Consider the following 20890-nt stretch of genomic DNA (forward strand, 5'->3'; position numbering starts at 1 on the left):
GCAGTTTTGTGGGTGCTACTTTCCATTTAGAAAATCTTTCGGAAGAATTGTGACAATCAGTGAAAGATGTTTATGAATTCATTTCGGTTTTTCGGTCGAACGAAATTCAACAGTCTTCAATTTACATGTTTCGTGATTGATCATATCGAGGAAAATTTTGTGTTAGAAATTTCGAATTTATACAATTATTTTGATTTTAGTTCATATAGATTGATGATGAGGTTCGATGATTCGTAATCGAGTGTAACAGAATATCTAATAAAACAATTTGTGAGTTAATCCTCGCGATTGCCGCTGGAATTTTTCGCTTGCATCCTCCTTATCGGGAAATTTTCTGCGTTTTTAGACCACAAACCGGACGGCTAGCGGCAGTAACTGTAGGGCAACTGAGAAGTTCAACAGGTTGCAGCCAGTGATCGTACCTCGTCGTCCTTGCGGTGGACAGCATTTAGTTTGTTGTGCCCTCGTTTGTAATTCTTGAAGATGTTGAAATGTAAAATTAATTTGGTTTTCATTTCTTTTGAGACAATATTACCGTTATTATCTTGAAGCAGTTGAAATGTAAAATTCATTTGGTTTTCATTTCTTATTGAGACAATATTACCGTTATTATCTTGAAGCAGTTGAAATGTAAAATTCATTTGGTTTTCATTTCTTTTGAGACAATATTACCATTATTATCCTGAAGCAGAAAGAAATGTAAAATTCATTTAGTTTTCATTTCTAATAAGAAAATACTGCCGCTATGCAGAACTTATTGTGCTGTTAAAAGTTATTCTATAAACTCCGCCGTTTTCGCTGGACCAAAAAAATATTAGTAGGAACCGGGTTGTAGCTCGTTGTGCTTTCGATGATTTAATTATAAGATCACAGCTAGTATATGTGTACCTGTCTCTTATACACATCTAGATGTGTATAAGAGACAGCTCTGATGGTGTAACACCCAGCGAAACGATAGCGGCTGATCCCGAGATCGGTGCCTATCGATAGTGAGAGAGAAGCACCTTATAAGGCAGCTTTTAAGTGCGATTGAATAAGCGAAGTTCATTGACTCATGCAAGTGAGACCTTTAGCCTGTCTCTTATACACATCTAGATGTGTATAAGAGACAGGTGTTGTCCCGACAAAAACGATTGTTATACTTCACCCCCGATCGGAGGTTCGTTCTCCCTCCGGGCAGCTTACTGTCTTTTGTGGGGGAGATTTCTATCCCGTACGCGCGTGGCATGCCTCCTGGATACGCAAGTGCCACCAACCTCGAATTTCCCTTTCGGAGTGAGTTAGCCTTGAAGTCTCTGTTGTACGCAAGAGATTTATGAGATTAAGTCATAACTTGTTTTAGATAGTTTCCTATTCGAACAGAGTAAGAGCTTGTTTTAAATAGTTTCCTATTCGAACAGAGTAAGAGCTTGTTTTATTATAAGATGAGTTAGCCTTGAAGTCTCTGTTGTACGCAAGAGATTTATGAGATGAGTTAGCCTTGAAGTCTCTGTTGCACGCAAGAGATTTATGAGATGAGTTAGCCTTGAAGTCTCTGTTGTACGCAAGAGATTTATGAGATGAGTTAGCCTTGAAGTCTCTGTTGTACGCAAGAGATTTATGAGATTAAGTCATAACTTGTTATAGATAGTTTCATATTCGAACAGAGTAAGAGCTTGTTTCAAATAGTTTCCTATTTGAACAGAGTAAGAACTTGTTTTAGATAGTTTCCTATTTGAACAGAGTAAGAGCTTGTTTTAGATAGTTTCCTATTCGAACAGAGTAAGAGCTTGTTTTAGATAGTTTCCTATTCGAACAGAGTAAGAGCTTGTTTTAAATAGTTTCCTATTCGAACAGAGTAAGAACTTGTTTTATATTGTTTCCATTATTCAAACCGGTGAAGCGCAAAGAGATTGTGTTATCAACAGTATTGATTCTTGTAATCGTACACGCTCCTCTGTAGTTGAAGCAAATTTTGTATCTACGGTGATATTGATTATTTTAGAAACAAAATTTCGACTGCAATGTCTCCTCAACTTGGTAACTCTGGGAGCTAGATTTTGGTTTCGCGACCACTATTGATTGCAATCTTAATTTAACTTGAATCGGACGCGTTGAGCTAATTTAATTTATGATTTCATTTTGTTCCCTGATTGAAGTGGACTTGGACGCGCTGCAGTGGACTTCCTTACAGAATCCCTTCTTATATTTGCCTTTCGAAACTGAGGAAGAAGGAAAACGAAGGAAAAAGCGCCAACTGAAATATGGTGGTGGCAGGTTTGTACTAATACACTTTGGTAGAGCGCCAACTGAAGTATGGTAGTGGCCGGTTTGTGCTAATACAAGTGGCCGGTTTGTACTAATACAGACTTCGGTAAAGCGCCAACTGAAGTATGGTGGTGGCCGGTTTGTACTAAAACAGACTTCGGTAGAGCGCCAACTGAAGTATGGTAGTGGCCAGTTTGTACTAATACAGACTTCGGTAAAGTGCCAACTGAAGTATGGTGGTGGCAGGTTCGTACTAATACAGACTTCGGTAAAGCGCCAACTGAAGTATGGTGGTGGCAGGTTTGTACTAATAAAGACTTCGGTAAAGCGCCAACTGAAGTATGGTGGTGGCCGGTTTGTACTATATAATACAGACTTCGGTAAAAGTTTCTTCAATGATGGGGTGAATGTAGCGTCGAGGTGATAAACCTCGAGCTCTGTAATAACAGGGAGTCATGCTTGATGATATGCATTGCCAATATAACGACTGGCTAACTCCTCATTACCTTTAATGCGGTCCTGTAAGCTGTCTGTCAAGGAGTTTTTCCTAGAGGCTTCCATGCTAATTTATCGGGATATCATTGTAATTCACTGTATAATTCAGTATGAAAAAGCCTCAAACAACGGCCAGATGTTATTTCTACTAAAGTGCACCAAAAATTACTCTAGATAGTAAATGATAACATTGAAGTTCCGTCTAATATGAAAGTTAATATGAATATGAAGAAAATATTATTCCAAATAATTTAAAGTAGTATGATAAAAAAACAACTCATTGTGATTTCCCATCATGCCTATGAACTGTGCACAAATGCTATAGACTTGCTAATAATATTTTTGCATTAATTCGCAGAACTCTTTTATACCAAATGCTGGAGGACTTCATTAGTAATCTGGGTATGCAAGGACAGGCGTGTTTGCTACGAGCCATTTGTGAGACCCACGAGCTGCCCTTCTACGAACATGGCTTCTTCGGCGAAGTTGTCAGGCTAATACTAACGTAAGATTTATTTCTTACTTCTGTCGCATTAATTAGTGCTATTATATATATTAAAGTCATGATGTTTCTGTCATTCAGTCTTTATGTATGAATCGTAAAACGAAAGGTCGGCAAGTTTCTGTCATTCAGTCTTTTAATATGAATCGTAAAACGAAAGGTCGGCAAGTTTCTGTCATTCAGTCTTTATGTATGAATCGTAAAATGAAAGGCCGGTCGAACGACAGCTCAACTTTCTGTCTTCTTGATCATATTAGGTTCGACTCGTGCATTCGTTTAAAAATAAGCGTCATCGAAAATATTTATGATTTCAATTTCTTTTGAATCGCTTGCCTGGAAGAAGTTCCAATAACTCAATCATCGTTTTCATCTCAAGAGATGTCCAAGTTGATTTTCAACTGCTAATAATCATATTGCCTAGGAAGATGTGAAATTCCAGCAAACCATTTAATGTTGTTCGTGGAGTTCTCGCGCCAAACAAAGTTTTCTGTTACGCTATTAAAGTTTTCAATTGAATTTAAAACACAAATAAGTGTGAAAAATTGGTGATTGTAATACTGAATTATAATTTCATTAGATTACATTGTCATGGAAATTATATTTTGTATGCATGGCTAGCATACGTACGGTGTCTAGAGTTATATCACTTGAATTTAATGTTATGAATATAGACATTGTATTTTAGATACTAACTTTATTTACTTGAAAATTTAGCGCCAGCTTAGCCTACGATCTCCCCGAGTCGATGGACGTGTACGTCGAAGCTGAGAAGTTGGGTTCTCACTACCACAACTGCAGTAAATACGTGTCTGGATGCCCGCACACTCTTTACAGTGACCGCACTGGTCCTTTGCCGTGAGTACATAGTGTAATAAATTGTATTGTGTTGTAATAAATACAGCTTACACTGTATTTATTACACTGATACTGTGTTGTAATAAATACAGCTTAAATAACACCAATTTTACATCGTTAAATGAATGGTAATGTACTCTTTTGTGGAAATAGTTCTTCATCTTAAATCATATGTGCTAACAGTCACCTTTTGAAGGAAGTGTGAAGTGTTATTAAATATTATTAGAATGCCTTTCCTTCGCAGGAAAGGCATTCTACTATGCCCATCAATCTAACGTTCCCACTGAAAATATAGTTTTTTATAAAACACTAATCGGTAATGAGAAAAATTATAGTAGAACTATTTTCCTTCCAAAGGAAGCGGAACGACTCTCAGAGGGAAGGCCGTTTCCTTTATTTTACTGCGGACCGCCGTCTGACGATGCCGTATGGCACAGAAGGTGTTGTCTATGTCTCGCTGGGCATCAATAATTGGAGGGGTGCATACCAGGGCACAGCCGTCTCCATGTCCATCACCACCACGCTCGACTGTAAGTAATTAATCAATAACTGTATCATAATAATTAAAAAGTCTAACTCAGTACTCACTGCAGTGAGTGAAAGAGAGCGCATTTTCTCGTCGACGAAAACGTGAAGTCACGGACGGACAGACAGGCGGACGTGGCGAGCACAATAGTGCATTTTTTTCATATCATAAATGAGAAAATGCGTTGATAATGGGAACAATATCAATAAATGTTTATGAAATTTTTGCTTGTTCATGCTCTTAATGTGAATTATTCATTCAGTGAACTTCGATGAACTCGGGCTCGCCGCGGAAGACAATCCGTTTTTCGACCTCACACCTCTGGGGCTCGTGCGCAAGAAACGTGGAGCGCCTGACCATCTCCCACGCATCAACGTAGCGGGAGGAGATCGGTTAGTGTGAAAAAATGAATAATAACGCAATTTAAGAAACAAAACATAAATTTTTGGACGTAAATTGTTCTTCTAGATTTTTTCTAACGATAAAATTGTAACATTGTTTCGCATTTACAGCTTACTGTAACGCAACAGATTCCAATAATATATGTATAAATTTTATAGAGTTGCCGAAAAAAGAAATTGAGAAACGAGAACTTATTGTACTTTATAATGCACGTGTAGACTTTGGAAACCTTTTTTTTTTTTTTGTATCATCTGCATGCCGATATTAGACAGTTTTACGATTAATTTATACTATTTACAAATCATGAATGACAGAGAGCTCATGTATGTACCTCGCTGAGCATATCGTATCTACACAGTCGAACGTTTTCCTCACAATTTGTAATACTTAAGTGTTTACAAATCGTGCATGAAAGAGATGGTTTACGTACCTCGCTGCGTATCATACAAATTGATAGTTGTATGATACGCAGATTAATATGAATAATATTGTATGATTAATACAAATATTTAATAATATTTAAATGTTAACAAATCATGTATGACAGAGAGATCATGTACATACCTCGCTGCACAACATATATGCACGAATTTATTCGTACGTTTTCCTCACAATTATAATACTTAAATGTTAACAAATCATGTATGACAGAGAGATCATGTATCCTGCTGTTGAGAAATATATCGAGTCGTTCGACCTGAATGGCACAGCGTGTCTACTACGGGCTATTTGCGAGGCGCAAGAGAAACCCATCAGAAACTACAATGTCCTTGGTGAAATTATTGAAATATTCCTCAAGTAAGTTGCTGCCTTAACGTGAAATTAGGTAGAAAAATGTAAATTAAAACTTTTAACATATCAGTCTCATCATAAGTTTTGGACAAAATTATCAGTAGACGCTAGAGTTTCTGAAGTGTCTGAGTAAGCAGAAGATTTTAGTATATTTGACTTATTAACCCGGTAATAAAAATCAAAGCATTTCAGAATTTCAACATAGAGCATAGTTCTATTTTTCAATCATACTATAGTAATTCAAGCATGTATTTGCCCTAAAATTTTGCTGCCTTTAAATAACGAAGATGATATTGGGACGTGAACCTTATGGGCGCTAAATAGTTAGTTGTAAACATTCGGTTCTAAGATAGTACTACTTTTTACATATTGATCAATCACGAATTGTCCGTGCACTGATGTACTATTGGGCATAATACTTCTAGTATTATGCCCAAGTATTGGCATAATACTTCTAGTATTATGCCCAATAGGGAAATATATATTTATAATCTGATGGAGCATGAGTCCAGCGTTGCCTGGCGTTGATGATACCTGAGGTTTAATTATCCCGTCATTATGAATACAGTTTCTAATTTTTAAACATGAGCAATTTCAAAATGAGAAAGCCCTGTATAAATTCAACTGTAATATCACTTATTGAAACAAACTTTTTTCAAGACCATTTCCTTCTATTTTATGATGTCTCAGGATTCCTACACTAAATACAATGTTAGGCCTAGGTAGTATCCTGACATGCTAGGTAGTATCCTGCCATAGTATCCTGCAGATAGTTTACTAGATATGTTATTGATTTTCTAATTATGTCATATTTAGGCCGACTTGCACCCCACATACGTTATAATTTGAGTAGATTGTTTAACCAATACTTTATCGTACGGTATATAAGATTAGTTTAAAATATGATAATGATATTCACGTTATGTAATACTTAGACCGACTTGCACCCGACATGCGTTATAATATGAGTAGATTGTTTACCAATAGTTTATCGTACGGTATAGAAGACAGTTTAAAATATGATAAAAATATTCACGTTAAGTCATCTTTAGGCCAACTCGCGCTCTATATACATTAGAATTTGAGTAGATTGTTTTCCAATAGTTTATCGCACGGTATAGAAGATAGTTTAAAATATAATATTATTCACGTTATGTCATATTTAGGCCCACCCGCGCCCCCCACCCTGAAGAGCGACTCGAACCTTACGTGCGGGCTGAGCGAGCCGGGCGTCTGGACGGCGACTGCTCGCCTTACATCGCTCACTGCCACAAGTCTCTCTTTAGGGACGATCCTGACTTCTCCCTGCCTTTAACGTGAGAATGTCTTAGGAGACCAAATGTCATGCAAAATTTTCTATATTCTCTATAATGCACCTATGGTCGCAGGGATTCTTCGCCTGGTGTGAGGGATACTTGCTAATTAATTAAATATTATATCTTTATGAATTATATATAACAACGATGACGATGGCTTAGTATATTCATATAGTAAATCATAGAGCACGATCTTTCTATGGGATGAGAATGGTTAACCGTAATCAATTTCTGTAACCTGCTGATTACGGTGCTTTAAGTTCATGATAAGTTCCCTAACTTAATATTGAGAGAACTTTGTCGTCAAGTTGCAATTCCTAACAGCATTCACGCATTAAATATAGCAAACGAAATTATTCATCTGTGCATAATATCAAGAGTCGTCCGTAAATGCAAAATTTAATTGTTAAATTTAAGGACTACAGATCAACACCGTAGGTAATACACTTTATAAATTATTACCAATAAAAAGAGATTGCAATGAGTACATAAAGCGTATATTCATCACTGGTTAACCCTTAATGCTATTTTTCATTTTAGTTTGTTAGTATTTAATAATTACAACAAAACAAACAACTTCGAGTCGAGGCAAATCTATTTTCGTTACTCAGAAACAAACTGAAATTTCAAAGTATATAACGCTCTTCCAAAAAATATGTTGGTAATGAATCACAGTTCAATTTTTACAGGCCTGAGACGAAGGAACATTTCCGGGAATTCCTGAGTGAAGAGATGATGGCGCAGCTCGAAGCTATGTAATCTGACACTGACACTGACCTCACACTGACTCTGACTCCAGACCCTGACACTTTCCTCACACTGACACTGACATCAGGCACTGCCACTGACCTCAGACTCTGACACTGACCCCAGACCCTGACACTGACCTCACACTGACACTGGCCTCAGACACTGACCCCAAACACTGCCACTGACCTCAGACTCTGACACTGACCCCAGACCCTGACACTGACCGCACACTGACACTGACCCCATAAACTTACCGTAGACTCCCGAAGCATTGCTGATACTCCAGAGCTGCATCATGTAGGTTAGCATCTGCGCGTCTCGGTATGGATTCAACCTTACAGCAGCAACGCGTCAAGTTCTTCCAGCGCCAAGCCCGTACGTTGAACCAGAATGAGACGTCATTTAAATACATAATCGCACAGGCCCGTGTGTCACGATGTTTCTTGTGTGGTCGTATGTTCCCAATTGCCTCCCTTTAATCGTTCTTCTTCATGACCACAATGACATTGTGCAGAGCGTGCTTCTCTCAGTGTCATAAATGTGTTAGAGTTATGAGTTATTAAATGAGTCATAAATGTGTTAGAGTTATAGAGTTATTTTCAGTTCTTAAAAGACTCATAAGAAGCCTTACTGCAGCAAGTCGAAGTTATTTTGAGAATTTCGAATGTGCAATATCTGCCATGTTTTCCGTGTGCGAAATGAAGAATACAGACTCATGAGCTACCTATGAAGGGTTTGATAGTGTATGATCGTGCACTGTTAGAAAAAACGGTGAAAAAACGGTCCCACTGGCGTTCTAGTGGCCGGTCGCCCCGTGAAAATAAACTGTTTTACCGTTTTTATCAGATGTTTTACGGATTTCTAGTGTTAAATTAGAGTAAAAACGGCGAAACGGTCTTTTTTTCACGTGCCGACCGGCCACTGAAACGCCGGTATAATACCGTTAACGGTAATTTTTCTAACAGTGNCAGTGGCAACCTGAGGTGCAGGATAAATAGCAAACTCAAGCTTGCTCTTCTTGCCATAGTCGACGGAGAGTCTCTCCATGAGGAGGGAAGTAAAGCCTGATCCTGTGCCACCGCCAAACGAGTGGAAGATCAAGAAGCCCTGCAGCCCCGAGCAGTTGTCTGCCGACTTACGGATGCGGTCCAGCACGACGTCGACGATCTCCTTGCCGATGGTGTAGTGACCGCGCGCGTAGTTATTAGCGGCGTCCTCCTTGCCGGTGATGAGCTGTTCAGGGTGGAATAGCGCCTGTCTCTTATACACATCTAGATGTGTATAAGAGACAGCCCTCATGTTGCTCTTCAACAGTTGAGTGACGCGGTTGATCCGCTACCTCATGTTGCTCTTCAACAGCGTAGGGATATTACTAACATGTCGCCTTCTATTGTTTTGTTTTTCTACAGTGATCTTGACTTTGAGTGATACGAATGCCTCCTGTTACTCAGCATCTCTCCAGCACCATTTGTAATTCAGCAGTCAATTCACGTATGGAATTCGCCTTGCAACAAGGAATACAGGCGTTTGCTTAGCCCATGATGGTAGCCGATTGCATAGCCATTGCTGATGACGAAGAAAATAGTTAAATGGGAAACATGCATGCTTATGTGCGTTCTATAAATTTTAGACTTGTCACAAGTAGTGGGCTCAAAATCTTTAATAAAATTATAAGTAGCGTTCGTTTCCTAGGCTTTTAGATGAATGATATATAACATTGGTAAAAAACAAAGGAACTTGCAAAAACGAAATTTTTATGATATTTTAAGATCCTAGATTTTTTATTTCCACTGTTCATAGATCTCGTCGCCGCTGATGAAAAGAAATTTCTATTCATCGCAGAACTCATTCTCAGATGCTCTCTGGTAACTTCCATCAGGGTTTATTGCTTAATCTTTTCATAACTAATTTATATCTGCAGTCATTTTAACTTGTTGAGCACGAGCGAAGTTTCTACATTTCGTTCTGTTACTTCGCAATCTTTTTAAAACGTTTTCACCTAACTTACCTGTTGTTGAACTTCGATCCCAAAACATCGATCATCCCAACAGTTCAGAGCAGATAAATATAGAACAAGTAAGCATTTATATGGTGGATATTAATTTAATTTGTGATCCATGAGTTATTAACTCGAAAAAAGCTAGTGCGTTTACTGGCAGCTGTCATGTGTTCCTACAGCAGTCCTTCTCAAGCACGAACTTTGCCGATGTTCCGGAAGTTGTTTAACATTGGAAATTTGTGTAGAATTAAAAGCATTTTTGAAATTGTTCCTGCTTTGTTTCTCTCGGAGAAAGAAATGTCAGGAACAACTTCATATTAACTTCAGAACATTCACGAAATGTTGTAGTTTATAAGCATAAGCCGTAAAGTATTCATTTATTACAGTGTCAGCCTTGTTGACAAGGGCCATATTAATAAAAATAAGTGAGTGATTAAACCTGCAGTAATTTAAGTTGGAACTAGATCGATATTTGATTAATGTTTAAAAAGTAATTATTTTGAATTACGTTAATCGATTGAATTCATACTCTCCAGTTGAATCGTCAAATCTCTACTATGTACGTGCGCAGTGTAAACTAGTATTGAAGATTCGATAATATGTATTCCCATGGCGCTACTTAAGATCATTGTTAGCGCATTTTCTCATTTATGAAAAAATGCACTATTGTGCTCGCCATTTCCGTCCGTCCGTCTGTCTGTCCGTGACCTCAAGTTTTCGTCGACGAGAAAATGCGCTCTCTGTCACTCACTGCAGTGAGTACTGAGTTACATTTTTGTGATAATGTGTTCATTAGATACAGTCTCGTTTGACCCACGACAGAGTCTCTCTCAAGCTCATTCCCTCTGCCCGTTAAATAGCGTTAAACACTCTGATAAAAATGTTCCTGACATGGCATTTATGCAGATTACAACGTAGATAATTACACAATTAAAAATTGTTGTCTTCATACTTATTACTGGAAATAGGATCATTCCCTTTCGCTACCAATGTGAGTACCGTCGCTTAGTGATTATTTTCACAGGAAAACTAATGAAATGTTTTCACACATCACTTTTAATGGTACATGATTAACTTCATTGTTTAATCTATTACCTACAGGTACATGATTAACTTCGTAGTTAAATCTATTTCTGTTAAGGTAAAAAATTAAACGATGAGGTTACTGGGAAATAAAACGAAATTTCATGTTATTAGGCGCTTGTGCTTTGAATATTTCCAGAGAACCAACATACTCATAGGAGCATCAATCAACTAGGAATTCAAAGGCCAGATGCACCAAGAATTTCTGCTAAAAGCGATCACAAAATTTGAAAGTCGTAGCTATTATTAGCTAAGCTAGAAAACAATTTAATGTTACAGGCAAGTTTGATCCCATATCTTGGCACAAAAATTTTTCTATCATTACGCAACTGGAAATAAATCCGGTCGAAAACACTCGAACAGGTATAGAGTGTGTTCACTCGAACTGAATAGAGCGTGTGAGACTCTAAATACTATATTTGGCAATTAACGTGGTCGTTCAACAGTAGAATTTTTCTGATGTGAGGTATTCAGTTAAATAGCGTTTCTATACATGACTAGAGTGGCATCTTGAAAATACTGAAGCGGTGATGAATAACTTGAGATTTAATATTCCTGAGCTTCAACAGTAGAATTTTTATGATGTGAGGTATTGAGTTAAATAGCTTGGTCTATACATGACTAGAGTGGCATCCTGAAAATACTGAAGCGATGATGAATAACTTGGGATTTAATATTCCTGAGCTTCCTCTTCTTCTCCTTCGTTTTCTGCGGAGTCGAGACCGACTTCCTCGTAATCTTTTTCGAGGGCTGCAAGATCCTCGCGAGCTTCAGAAAACTCGCCTTCCTCCATGCCTTCACCTACGTACCTGCAGCAACCAAATACAAATCTTAAGAAAAGTCTAGTCAATTTTTTTTCTGCAATTCAATATAAACTTGCATGGATATAATTCGATTTGTGCTGTAAACGAGAGTCGATAGCATTAATGAATGATATTAAATAGGTATTCAATTACAATTGAAGCCATATTTACAATTTCATCTTAAACGTGCTTTACCGTAGGAGTTAAGATAAAGCTAAATTGCCGTTACAATAATAAACATGAATAATACTGTGAACAAATTTGCTAGTCGAAGGCTTAAATCTATGTCTATTTATTTTTTGCTTGCCATTAAAATTAAGTGTAACGTGCCTTCGAAGTTCGTTTGAAACAGAGGCCTCGATATCTGCTTCGTTGAATAATAATAATAAATGGAGGGTGGAATGTAGTTCGAAGCTTAGATAACTTTCTAAAAAATGTGAGAGAGGAGTTATAAACTAGGAGATGTATAAGAGAGGAGTTGTTAAGTTAGGTGATGCATAAGAGAGGAGTTGTGAAGTTCGGTGACGTATAAGAGAGGAGTTGTGAAGTTAGGTGATGTATAAGAGGAGTTGTGAAGTTAGGTGATGTATATGAGAGGAGTTGTTAAGTTAGGTGATGTATAAGAGAGGAGCCGCGAAGTTAGGTGATGTATAAGAGAGTTGTTAAGTTAGGTGATGCATAAGAGAGGAGTTGTGAGTTAGGTGATGTATAAGAGAGGACTTGTTAAGTTAGGTGATGTATAAGAGAGGAGTTGTTAAGTTAGGTGATGTATAAGAGAGGAGTTGTGAGTTAGGTGATGTACAAATAAGAGAGGAGTTGTGAGTTAGGTGATGTATAACATATAAGAGAGGAGTTGTTAAGTTAGGTGATGCATAAGAGAGGAGTTGTGAGTTAGGTGATGTATAAGAGAGGAGTTGTGAGTTAGGTGCTGCATAAGAGAGGAGCTGAAGTATTGTGCACTCACCAGTGGACGAAGGCCCTCTTGGCGTACATCAGGTCAAACTTGTGGTCCAGACGAGCCCAGGCCTCAGCGATGGCCGTGGTGTTGCTCAGCATGCACACGGCACGAGCGACCTTAGCAAGGTCTCCACCAGGTACCACAGTGGGCGGCTGGTAGTTAATGCCAACCTAGAAAATGAAATTGTATGAGATGGATGTTTATATGTGGTACATTTATAACATGTAACTTTGAGGACATTTATCAGCAAGAGGGATCGAATTGCACTTCTGAGACGGCAGCAGGTTAATGGTTATACACGAACATCTTTTAGCAATCTGTGAATATAATTTCCACGATCACGATACATTAATAACTTCCAATCTCTTTTATCAATAATCACGCATATCCACATTATGATACGTACAGCTTCAAGTAGCACAAGCAAACAACGAGAGAGTGAACATCCCTACTGTCTTGTTGCACATCATGGCGCATTTCACTGGAGTTCGTAACTATAAACGTACAGCACCACCACCCCAATAAAAATGCCTACCACAAACACATTACGGCGCATCGCAAGGGAAGCAACAACACCAAACGCGCAGCAACACAACTACCATTTCAAGGCCTAGCACCATACGACACACTTCAGTGAAAGCATTAGCACCAGACGAAATCTCGAGACATTCGACCCACCTTGAAGCCAGTGGGGCACCAGTCCACGAACTGAATAGAGCGCTTCGTCTTGATAGCGGCAATAGCAGCGTTAACGTCCTTAGGTACCACGTCACCGCGGAACAACAGGCAGCAAGCCATATACTTGCCGTGTCGTGGGTCACATTTGACCATCTATGGAGACAAGTGAACCATTACAAAGTGATTTTTAATTTTTTCATAAAGGTTACCTGAAAATATTGCAAATAATTATTCAGTTTTGTCTTGAAGTAATATATGCATCACCTGGTTGGCTGGTTCAAAGCAAGCGTTGCTGATCTCAGCCACAGAGAGTTGCTCATGGTAAGCCTTCTCAGCGGAAATGACTGGCGCGTAGGTCACCAGCGGGAAGTGGATGCGGGGGTAGGGCACAAGGTTCGTCTGGAACTCCGTCAGATCAACGTTCAGGGCGCCATCGAACCTGAAAATTAATCGTTAATTATGAATTAATGATGATTAACCAACAGGTTTATTTGGAACTCCGCAAGGTCGACATTCAGAGCGCCATCGAACCTGGCATGCGGATGAATAATTTGATAAAAGTTGTGGAGACCAAAAATATCTGCATTAAACGTGTCCACGATTTTTGACGAGCGCGCGACCCTTAACTAAATTTGCCGTCACTTCATCCTCAGGATTGGATCTATAATATCAATTAGACGGGAGTGAAAGAGTTTAAAGCACAACAAAATCAACAAAATGCCTATGAGCAAGAACTGCACCAAATGTATCAAAAATTTCCGATCAACACGCCTATGTGAACATGCGTGGTCAGGTATAGAATAGAATAGAAGTGTCGGCACTGAAGAAATAGTCCCATAGCCTTTGCCGATTTTTGCATTTTTCGTGCCTTGATTTACAAGGGATCCGGCCTTTGGAACCCGATCTTTCCATAGCTGACGATTGATTGAGATAGCTGCTGGACTTATTGCCTGGTCCGTAATTTGCTAGGCATTTTAAGACTGAACATATGCTCCTGCATAGCTTCGTCTAGTCTTATTGCCTGGTCCGTAATTTGCTAGGCATTTTAAGACTGAACATATGCTCCTGCATAGCTTCGTCTAGTTTGTTCTTGAAGGCGTTCATACTCGGAGCGTCAAGGTAAATTAAGGTAAGGTAAATTCAAGATGTAAAATTGACTGAGAAACTCTCCGATCATTACAATGCCGTGATATATTTTTCCTTTTATCTTGCTGTCACCTGAGGGAGGCGGTGATGGAGGACACGATCTGGCCGATGAGTCTGTTGAGGTTGGTGTAGGTTGGCCTCTCGATGTCGAGGTTCCTCCTACAGATGTCGTAGATGGCTTCGTTGTCGACCATGAAGGCGCAGTCTGAGTGCTCGAGTGTCGTGTGCGTCGTCAACCGTAATCAACAGAGAGACGCTCCATGAGCAGCGAGGTGAAACCCGAACCCGTACCGCCTCCGAACGAGTGGAAGATCAGGAAGCCCTGTAGTCAGGAGGGGCGCGTTAATTTCAAGAATTCTCAGATAATACGAACTAAATTCCTCAGCTCTGCAGTGCGATGGAGCGTGTAATTTTTAAGTATATCCAGAATTCCAGATCACATGAAATGAATTTCCTATAACACAAATGAAAATGACTAATATGAATGAAAAAAATATGAAAATGACTAATATGAAAATGACTAATATGACACAAATGAAATGAGTATGACTAATAAACTCAATTTGTAGATGACCATTCAATTTGGACGCAAAATGGTGTCGATTGATATTAAATTTTATTAAATCATTTCTTGCCAAGGCGGGCACATCGGTCCACTTTCTTTAATGCCAATTTCATCAATAAATTTATTGCTTACAATCACTGGCAGCCAACAACAGAAAACTGTAATTCACCAAATAAAACATACACTTTACCTGCAGACCGGTGCATTGTTTAATACCCATTTCACATTTCATCAATAAATTGATTGCTTACAATCACTGACATCCAACAACAGAAAACTGTAATTCACCACATAAAACATACACTTTACCTGCAGACCGGTGCATTGTTTAATACCCATTTCATCAATAAATTGATTGCTTACAATCACTGGCAGCCAACAACAGAAAACTGTAATTCACCAAATAAAACATACACTTTACCTGCAGACCGGTGCATTGTTTAATACCCATTTCACATTTCATCAATAAATTGATTGCTTACAATCACTGACATCCAACAACAGAAAACTGTAATTCACCAAATAAAACATACACTTTACCTGCAGACCGGTGCACTGGTCAGCGAGTTTACGAGTGCGTTCCAGCACGACGTCGACGATCTCCTTGCCGATGGTGTAGTGGCCGCGCGCGTAGTTGTTGGCGGCGTCCTCCTTGCCGGTGATGAGCTGTTCAGGGTGGAATAGCGCGCGGTAAGTGCCCGTGCGTACCTCGTCTGCAACACAAATGCTTGTCAGATTTCTGGGGATGAATCAATTTTTACGACGTAACAAATAATAGATGACCGTGATGACGTGATTGGAGCAATTTTATTATCTAACATTTTATTTTTAGATACCTAGTCTTTTGAGTTTTTCCATACACACAAAATAAATTGTAAATAACAGTACGCATCAAAGTAGATCGATCATGAAAATAGTTAAAAATTCAGACGAACATGGAATATATTGACGGTAACAGTATGCACTATGCATCAAAGTAGTGAAAATAGTTACAAATTCAGAGGAACATGAAATGCATCGCCAAATAAGCTCACCGATGACAGAAAAACCATATCTATCGATTGGTCGTAGATTTTTTCGAAATTCTAATTTTTGTGGGTTGGGAGGAACATGGAATGCATCGTAAAGTAGCTCACCGATGACGGAAGGTTCGAGGTCAACGAAGACGGCCCTGGGCACATGTTTGCCGGTGCCAGTCTCACTGAAGAAAGTGTTGAAGGAGTCGTCACCGCCACCCACCGTTTTGTCAGAGGGCATCTGACCGTCTGGCTGGATGCCATGCTCCAGACAATACAATTCCCAGCAGGCGTTGCCGATCTGAACACCGGCTTGGCCCACGTGGATCGAAATACACTCGCGCTGTACAAAAATAGAATGGTTGATTATAAAAAAGAAAGAGATTAGCATTAGCCCATAAAATCCTAAATACGAATGGATAACAAAGGCTTGGTATTGGAAACAACAAAGATTAGCATTAGTCCATAAAATCTTACATCCTAAAAAAAGCTCGGTATCTGAAACTACAAAGATCAATGAGAAGCGTAAAATATCACAGGTAAAAACGTTAAAGGAAGTGACGAAACAACGTTGCGTTGAATAATACAATGGTTGATTATAAAAAAAGAAAAAGATTAGCATTAGTCCATAAAATCTTACATCAGAATGGCTAACAAAAGCTCGGTATCGGAAACTACAAAGATCAATGAGAGGCGTAAAATATCACAGGTAAAAACGTTAAGGGAAGTGACGAAACAACGTTGTGTTGAATATAACACGTGGCATTGTTTAGCATCGGCGACATTTAAGAAATTTCCATTCCAACTGTAGCGCTATTAGTATTAGTAAATGACGTTTTTTCCCCGGTCAAGTATTATAAATGGATAAGTTTTTGCTATTTACAATTCGTAAAAACATGAACTTACATGAATGAGTAAACTCACCATTTTTCAAGTAGAAGTCTTGCTTATTGCTCGAAAATTTTTCAACAGCCAATAAAGCTGAACAGGAGGAAGTGATGATGCTTTTCCTACACCGTTCTGAACAGTAGTGACGGACGCAGAGCCACGCCCGTCGAATTTATACCAACGCCGCTCATGACGTCATGGATCGATGAAGCACCAGCACTTATGTATCGTTGGTAATTATAAGAATTATACACTTAACGAATAGGTAACACTCCAAAAGACAGAAGTAACTCATAGGTTAGCAGTTGGGCATTAAATTAATTACAGAAAAACGATTATAAATCTTGTCTCTACCATAGTTGAAACTAGCTTCGAAGCCAAGTGTTCTGTGTCTAGTAGAGAGAGAAAGAGGGTGAAATAGAGTTAAGGAAGAGAGGGAGGGAGAAATGAGTCAGAAAGAGTGTCGGGATGGTCACGAGTGTCAGGCTCTTGAGTGAGTCACGCACTGCCATCGACTGACTGATTCATGCTACAATACAGCCTTGCCTGACGTATCCAAAAGACCTCAAAATTAGTCAGCGGGTTAGGTTAGGTTAGGTTAAGTCTAGTAGCTACTTCAAACTATCGCCAGTCACGAAAAGATCCGGTCAAATGACACGAGTTTAGATCTATGAACAAGGCACGAAAAGGAAAAGAATCGGCGACAGGCCACATCAGGCCTACACTTCAGCGCCGACATCACTATGTTATGTTATGTTATCGTGTGTAGAAATTACACATGATCTTGACTGATATCGAAGTGGTAGCTTGTATAAGTTGAAAGTAGTGCGTCTTCTAAAACAGGCTACTAGGTAATCATGAACATTATCGCGCTAAACGTTGAGCACGCGCTCAAAATATTACTATAACCTTGACCAAACCATTTACACTACTTGACTATTAACACTAACCTCGCTCCAAAGCCATTTGTTTGAGGGTCTTTATTGGTTAAATGGACATTTTCGTTTTTAAAAACCAATCTAAGCGGCTGCACCTGGTATTCGGCGTACTTGTAATATTAATAATTGCTCATTAGCTAGAAAAAGGTCCAATTTTCCAGGAGTAAGCCGAGCATTTGATTCGAAAAGTTTGACGCCACCGGACTTGCTAATGAGTAATGAGAAATACTCTTCTCATGGTAGGTCATGGGTGCGAGTAGAGTGAATTGATGTGCATATCGCGGTGAGATGGAACAATAAGCATACCAGTGTGCGATAGATTACTCAGGAACTGATAAAAAATGAAAGCGGTTGAAAAATGCTAATATGTAGCATTAATTAACGTCCAACAAGTATAGAAATCAATTATATTGCTGAAATCAACGAATCCGACCACCTCTACCAACGAGACTGTAACCTCGCCGTTAATGGGACAAATATCGTTAATTGAATCGCTAGTTTAGTTTCCCGGGGCCGTACTTTCAAAACTCGCTAAGTGAACGTAAGTACTTATGACCTATTTTCTTGTCTATGATTAGTGGATTTTGCTCGATAGGCCGTCAATGATTGGCTGATGAACTTACAATCTATTAACTTTTTTTTGAAAGTATAGGCCCCGATCTTCTACAACGTGCTCGAAATTCCAGCCCTGGTTAATACCTTTCTAATTTTAATAGCGAAGGATTAGTAGCCGGGCGCCATACGTGCACACATTTTAAACACGTTTGATTGAAGACCAAGAAAAAGTTTTATTGATAGTTATGATATTAATTTTTTCATCGTCAATATTTCTTTAATCAAAATTACTCAGATTAACCAATTCTACCATCCTAATCCAATAACCAGACAGTGGTTATAATAGACATAAGGACTGTACAGCGGCCGAACACCTGTAGCACAGATCGAAGTATCATTATAGCTCCGCGTAAATCGATAGCAACGCTCTGGACCGAATCGATAGGACCCTCTGGACGCCACGCATTCCATTTGATTCAATGCCATCATGACTATAAAAATATTTTCATCAGTAGAGATCTCGAGAAATATTGACGGTGCTTTGCCTTCGTGAAAATTTATTGCATCTCAATATCAATAAATATGGCTTGGTCAGGATAATAAAACTTTTCCAACATTGTTCAAGTCTTGAAACACACTAAAATCGTGGGATAATTTATTAAGTTTTCTCGACAGTCATTTAAACAGTCTCAATGTGAAACAGTCATGTTTAAACATACTCAACATGAAACTCATGAAAACCACACAAAAAATAACCGGGAATAATAACTCAAACAGCAGCGATAACTCTAACACCCATATACTTTGTTACGATTTTAGGTTCACATAACATTCATGACGAAATTTATGTCTTTATTTTTTTAACAACTTCAAGTATCAATACTGCATTTCCACAAGCGCACACGAACTATAAGCCAAGAAAAACTGTAATTCAAAATTCCACAGATAAAAACCACAGCAATGAACTCACAAAAAACTCTTACATTTACAAATAATTCACAGTTACAATTTCCTTGTAGAAATGAATTATTTAATTTATTTATTTAATCTTTCACTCGGAACGGCGCTATATCCATTGTTTTCTTCTATTTTATTTTTGTTTAATATCACCACGATTAAGTATCAGTAGTTAAGAACAAGCAACAGAAAATTTATGACGATTAAAATTGTAAGTACGCGCAATGACAAAAATGCCTGTACAAGAAGTGCGTACTAACTCGACGAACGACATCGTCTCTCGGCATACGAACTAGAGCGTACGGAGTACTGCCTCTCACTGTTGCATGGGCTAACGAGGCTAACAAAACTTAGGCCGAATTTCGTCATAGGAAAATTATAACAGGAAAATGTGCGCGAGAAGAGGACGTTTGTAGCATCGCATAACTAAACTTATTACGAAGCATTACGGCTGAATGAAAAGATTCAACCGTAAGAAAAGCAAACGAACTTCAGACAAAACAACAATAAAAGATAACGGCCAAAAACACATTTATGAAGAATGAAAATTATTGACATATAGGGCCGGTTAAAAAGCCATGCTACTTCCCTTTCCGACAATATAGGATACGTTTTATTAAGATAGACCCTGAGGTATATAATTACACAGGCAATAGATAATGTAATTATTGCAAATTGAGAAATTGTGACTGAGATCTCATTAGAAGCGTTATTTATTTCATCAGGCATCAGGATGAGGATACAAACTAGAGTTCATTCCTCCAGCTAGCACATAACCTTGTTATGTCACGCGTATCCTTCGTCATTCATTAACAAAAAAACCAGCATCTTTATTGTCCGCAACACACGAGTTGTTAAACCTAAGACAAAATATTTGAACAAATTAAAAATTGTTTTTGCCTGTTACTGCAATTTCTTTCTAAGTAATAAAGCACTAAAGGAAATGTAAATATTTTTGCACGTTAGAGAAGAAAATTATGAAGAATTACGACAAAGGCGGTCGTTGAATCATATTAACATACAGAAGTATACATAAGCACAACTAACACAGACAATCATCGCACTTCCATCAAGATCCTTACGAGAAGTTTACACTTCAAGAATTCTATTAATCACTGTTCATCAGGACTAACATTTGATACAATTGATAGGTAACTTTTTCATTCTCAACTTCCCGACGAGTCTAAACTTTTTTGGGTGCATTTCTTACAGATCGGTACTCTACAAGGCACTAGACATTTCAAGTCTACAAACAAGCAAACAATCCTACAAAAGAAGCAAAGTTCAATTATTAATATGGCAGCGAATATGATTGCACAACAGAGGTACAATCTATTTCTATATCAAGCGATTTCTCATGGGATTATTTAATCCCTGCAAAAAAATCCGTGAACAGCCAAATAATTTGGTGCAGCAAAC

The 20890-nt window shown here is 38.5% G+C and overlaps 2 protein-coding genes and 1 pseudogene across 2 annotated transcripts; 1 reads left to right on the top strand and 2 right to left on the bottom strand.

The window, feature by feature from the left end:
• The first annotated feature begins 1190 nt into the window (after window positions 1-1190).
• On the top strand, window positions 1191-8649 carry LOC108682401. The gene is made up of 10 exons (XM_018171562.2): window positions 1191-1275; window positions 2139-2256; window positions 3101-3247; window positions 3959-4099; window positions 4457-4629; window positions 4888-5017; window positions 5679-5825; window positions 6872-6904; window positions 6986-7135; window positions 7825-8649. Exons 1-10 carry the CDS (start codon window positions 1227-1229, stop codon window positions 7892-7894), a joined length of 1158 nt encoding a protein of 385 aa, XP_018027051.2. The 5' UTR covers window positions 1191-1226; the 3' UTR covers window positions 7895-8649.
• Window positions 8361-9184, bottom strand: LOC125178557 (tubulin alpha-3 chain-like). The gene is made up of 2 exons (XM_047882600.1): window positions 8849-9184; window positions 8361-8408 (listed from the first exon to the last, which is right to left on the bottom strand). The coding sequence occupies exons 1-2, from the start codon at window positions 9182-9184 to the stop codon at window positions 8361-8363; spliced, it is 384 nt and encodes a 127-aa protein (XP_047738556.1).
• Window positions 9185-11454: 2270 nt separating this feature from the next.
• On the bottom strand, window positions 11455-17175 carry LOC108682410 (annotated as a pseudogene).
• Between the last annotated feature and the right edge of the window lie 3715 nt (window positions 17176-20890).

This window comes from Hyalella azteca, unplaced genomic scaffold (genome assembly GCF_000764305.2).
Source record: "Hyalella azteca isolate HAZT.00-mixed unplaced genomic scaffold, Hazt_2.0.2 contig10835, whole genome shotgun sequence".
Classification (NCBI taxonomy): Eukaryota; Metazoa; Arthropoda; class Malacostraca; order Amphipoda; family Hyalellidae; genus Hyalella; species Hyalella azteca.

Coding starts and splice junctions, on each gene's coding strand:
- LOC108682401 (XM_018171562.2), top strand. CDS start 1,227: ATGCCTCCTGGATACGCAAGTGCCACCAACCTCGAATTTCCCTTTCGG. Junction 4,630..4,887: donor CATCACCACCACGCTCGACT/GTAAGTAATTAA, acceptor TTATTCATTCAG/TGAACTTCGATGAACTCGGG. Junction 5,018..5,678: donor AACGTAGCGGGAGGAGATCG/GTTAGTGTGAAA, acceptor CATGTATGACAG/AGAGATCATGTATCCTGCTG.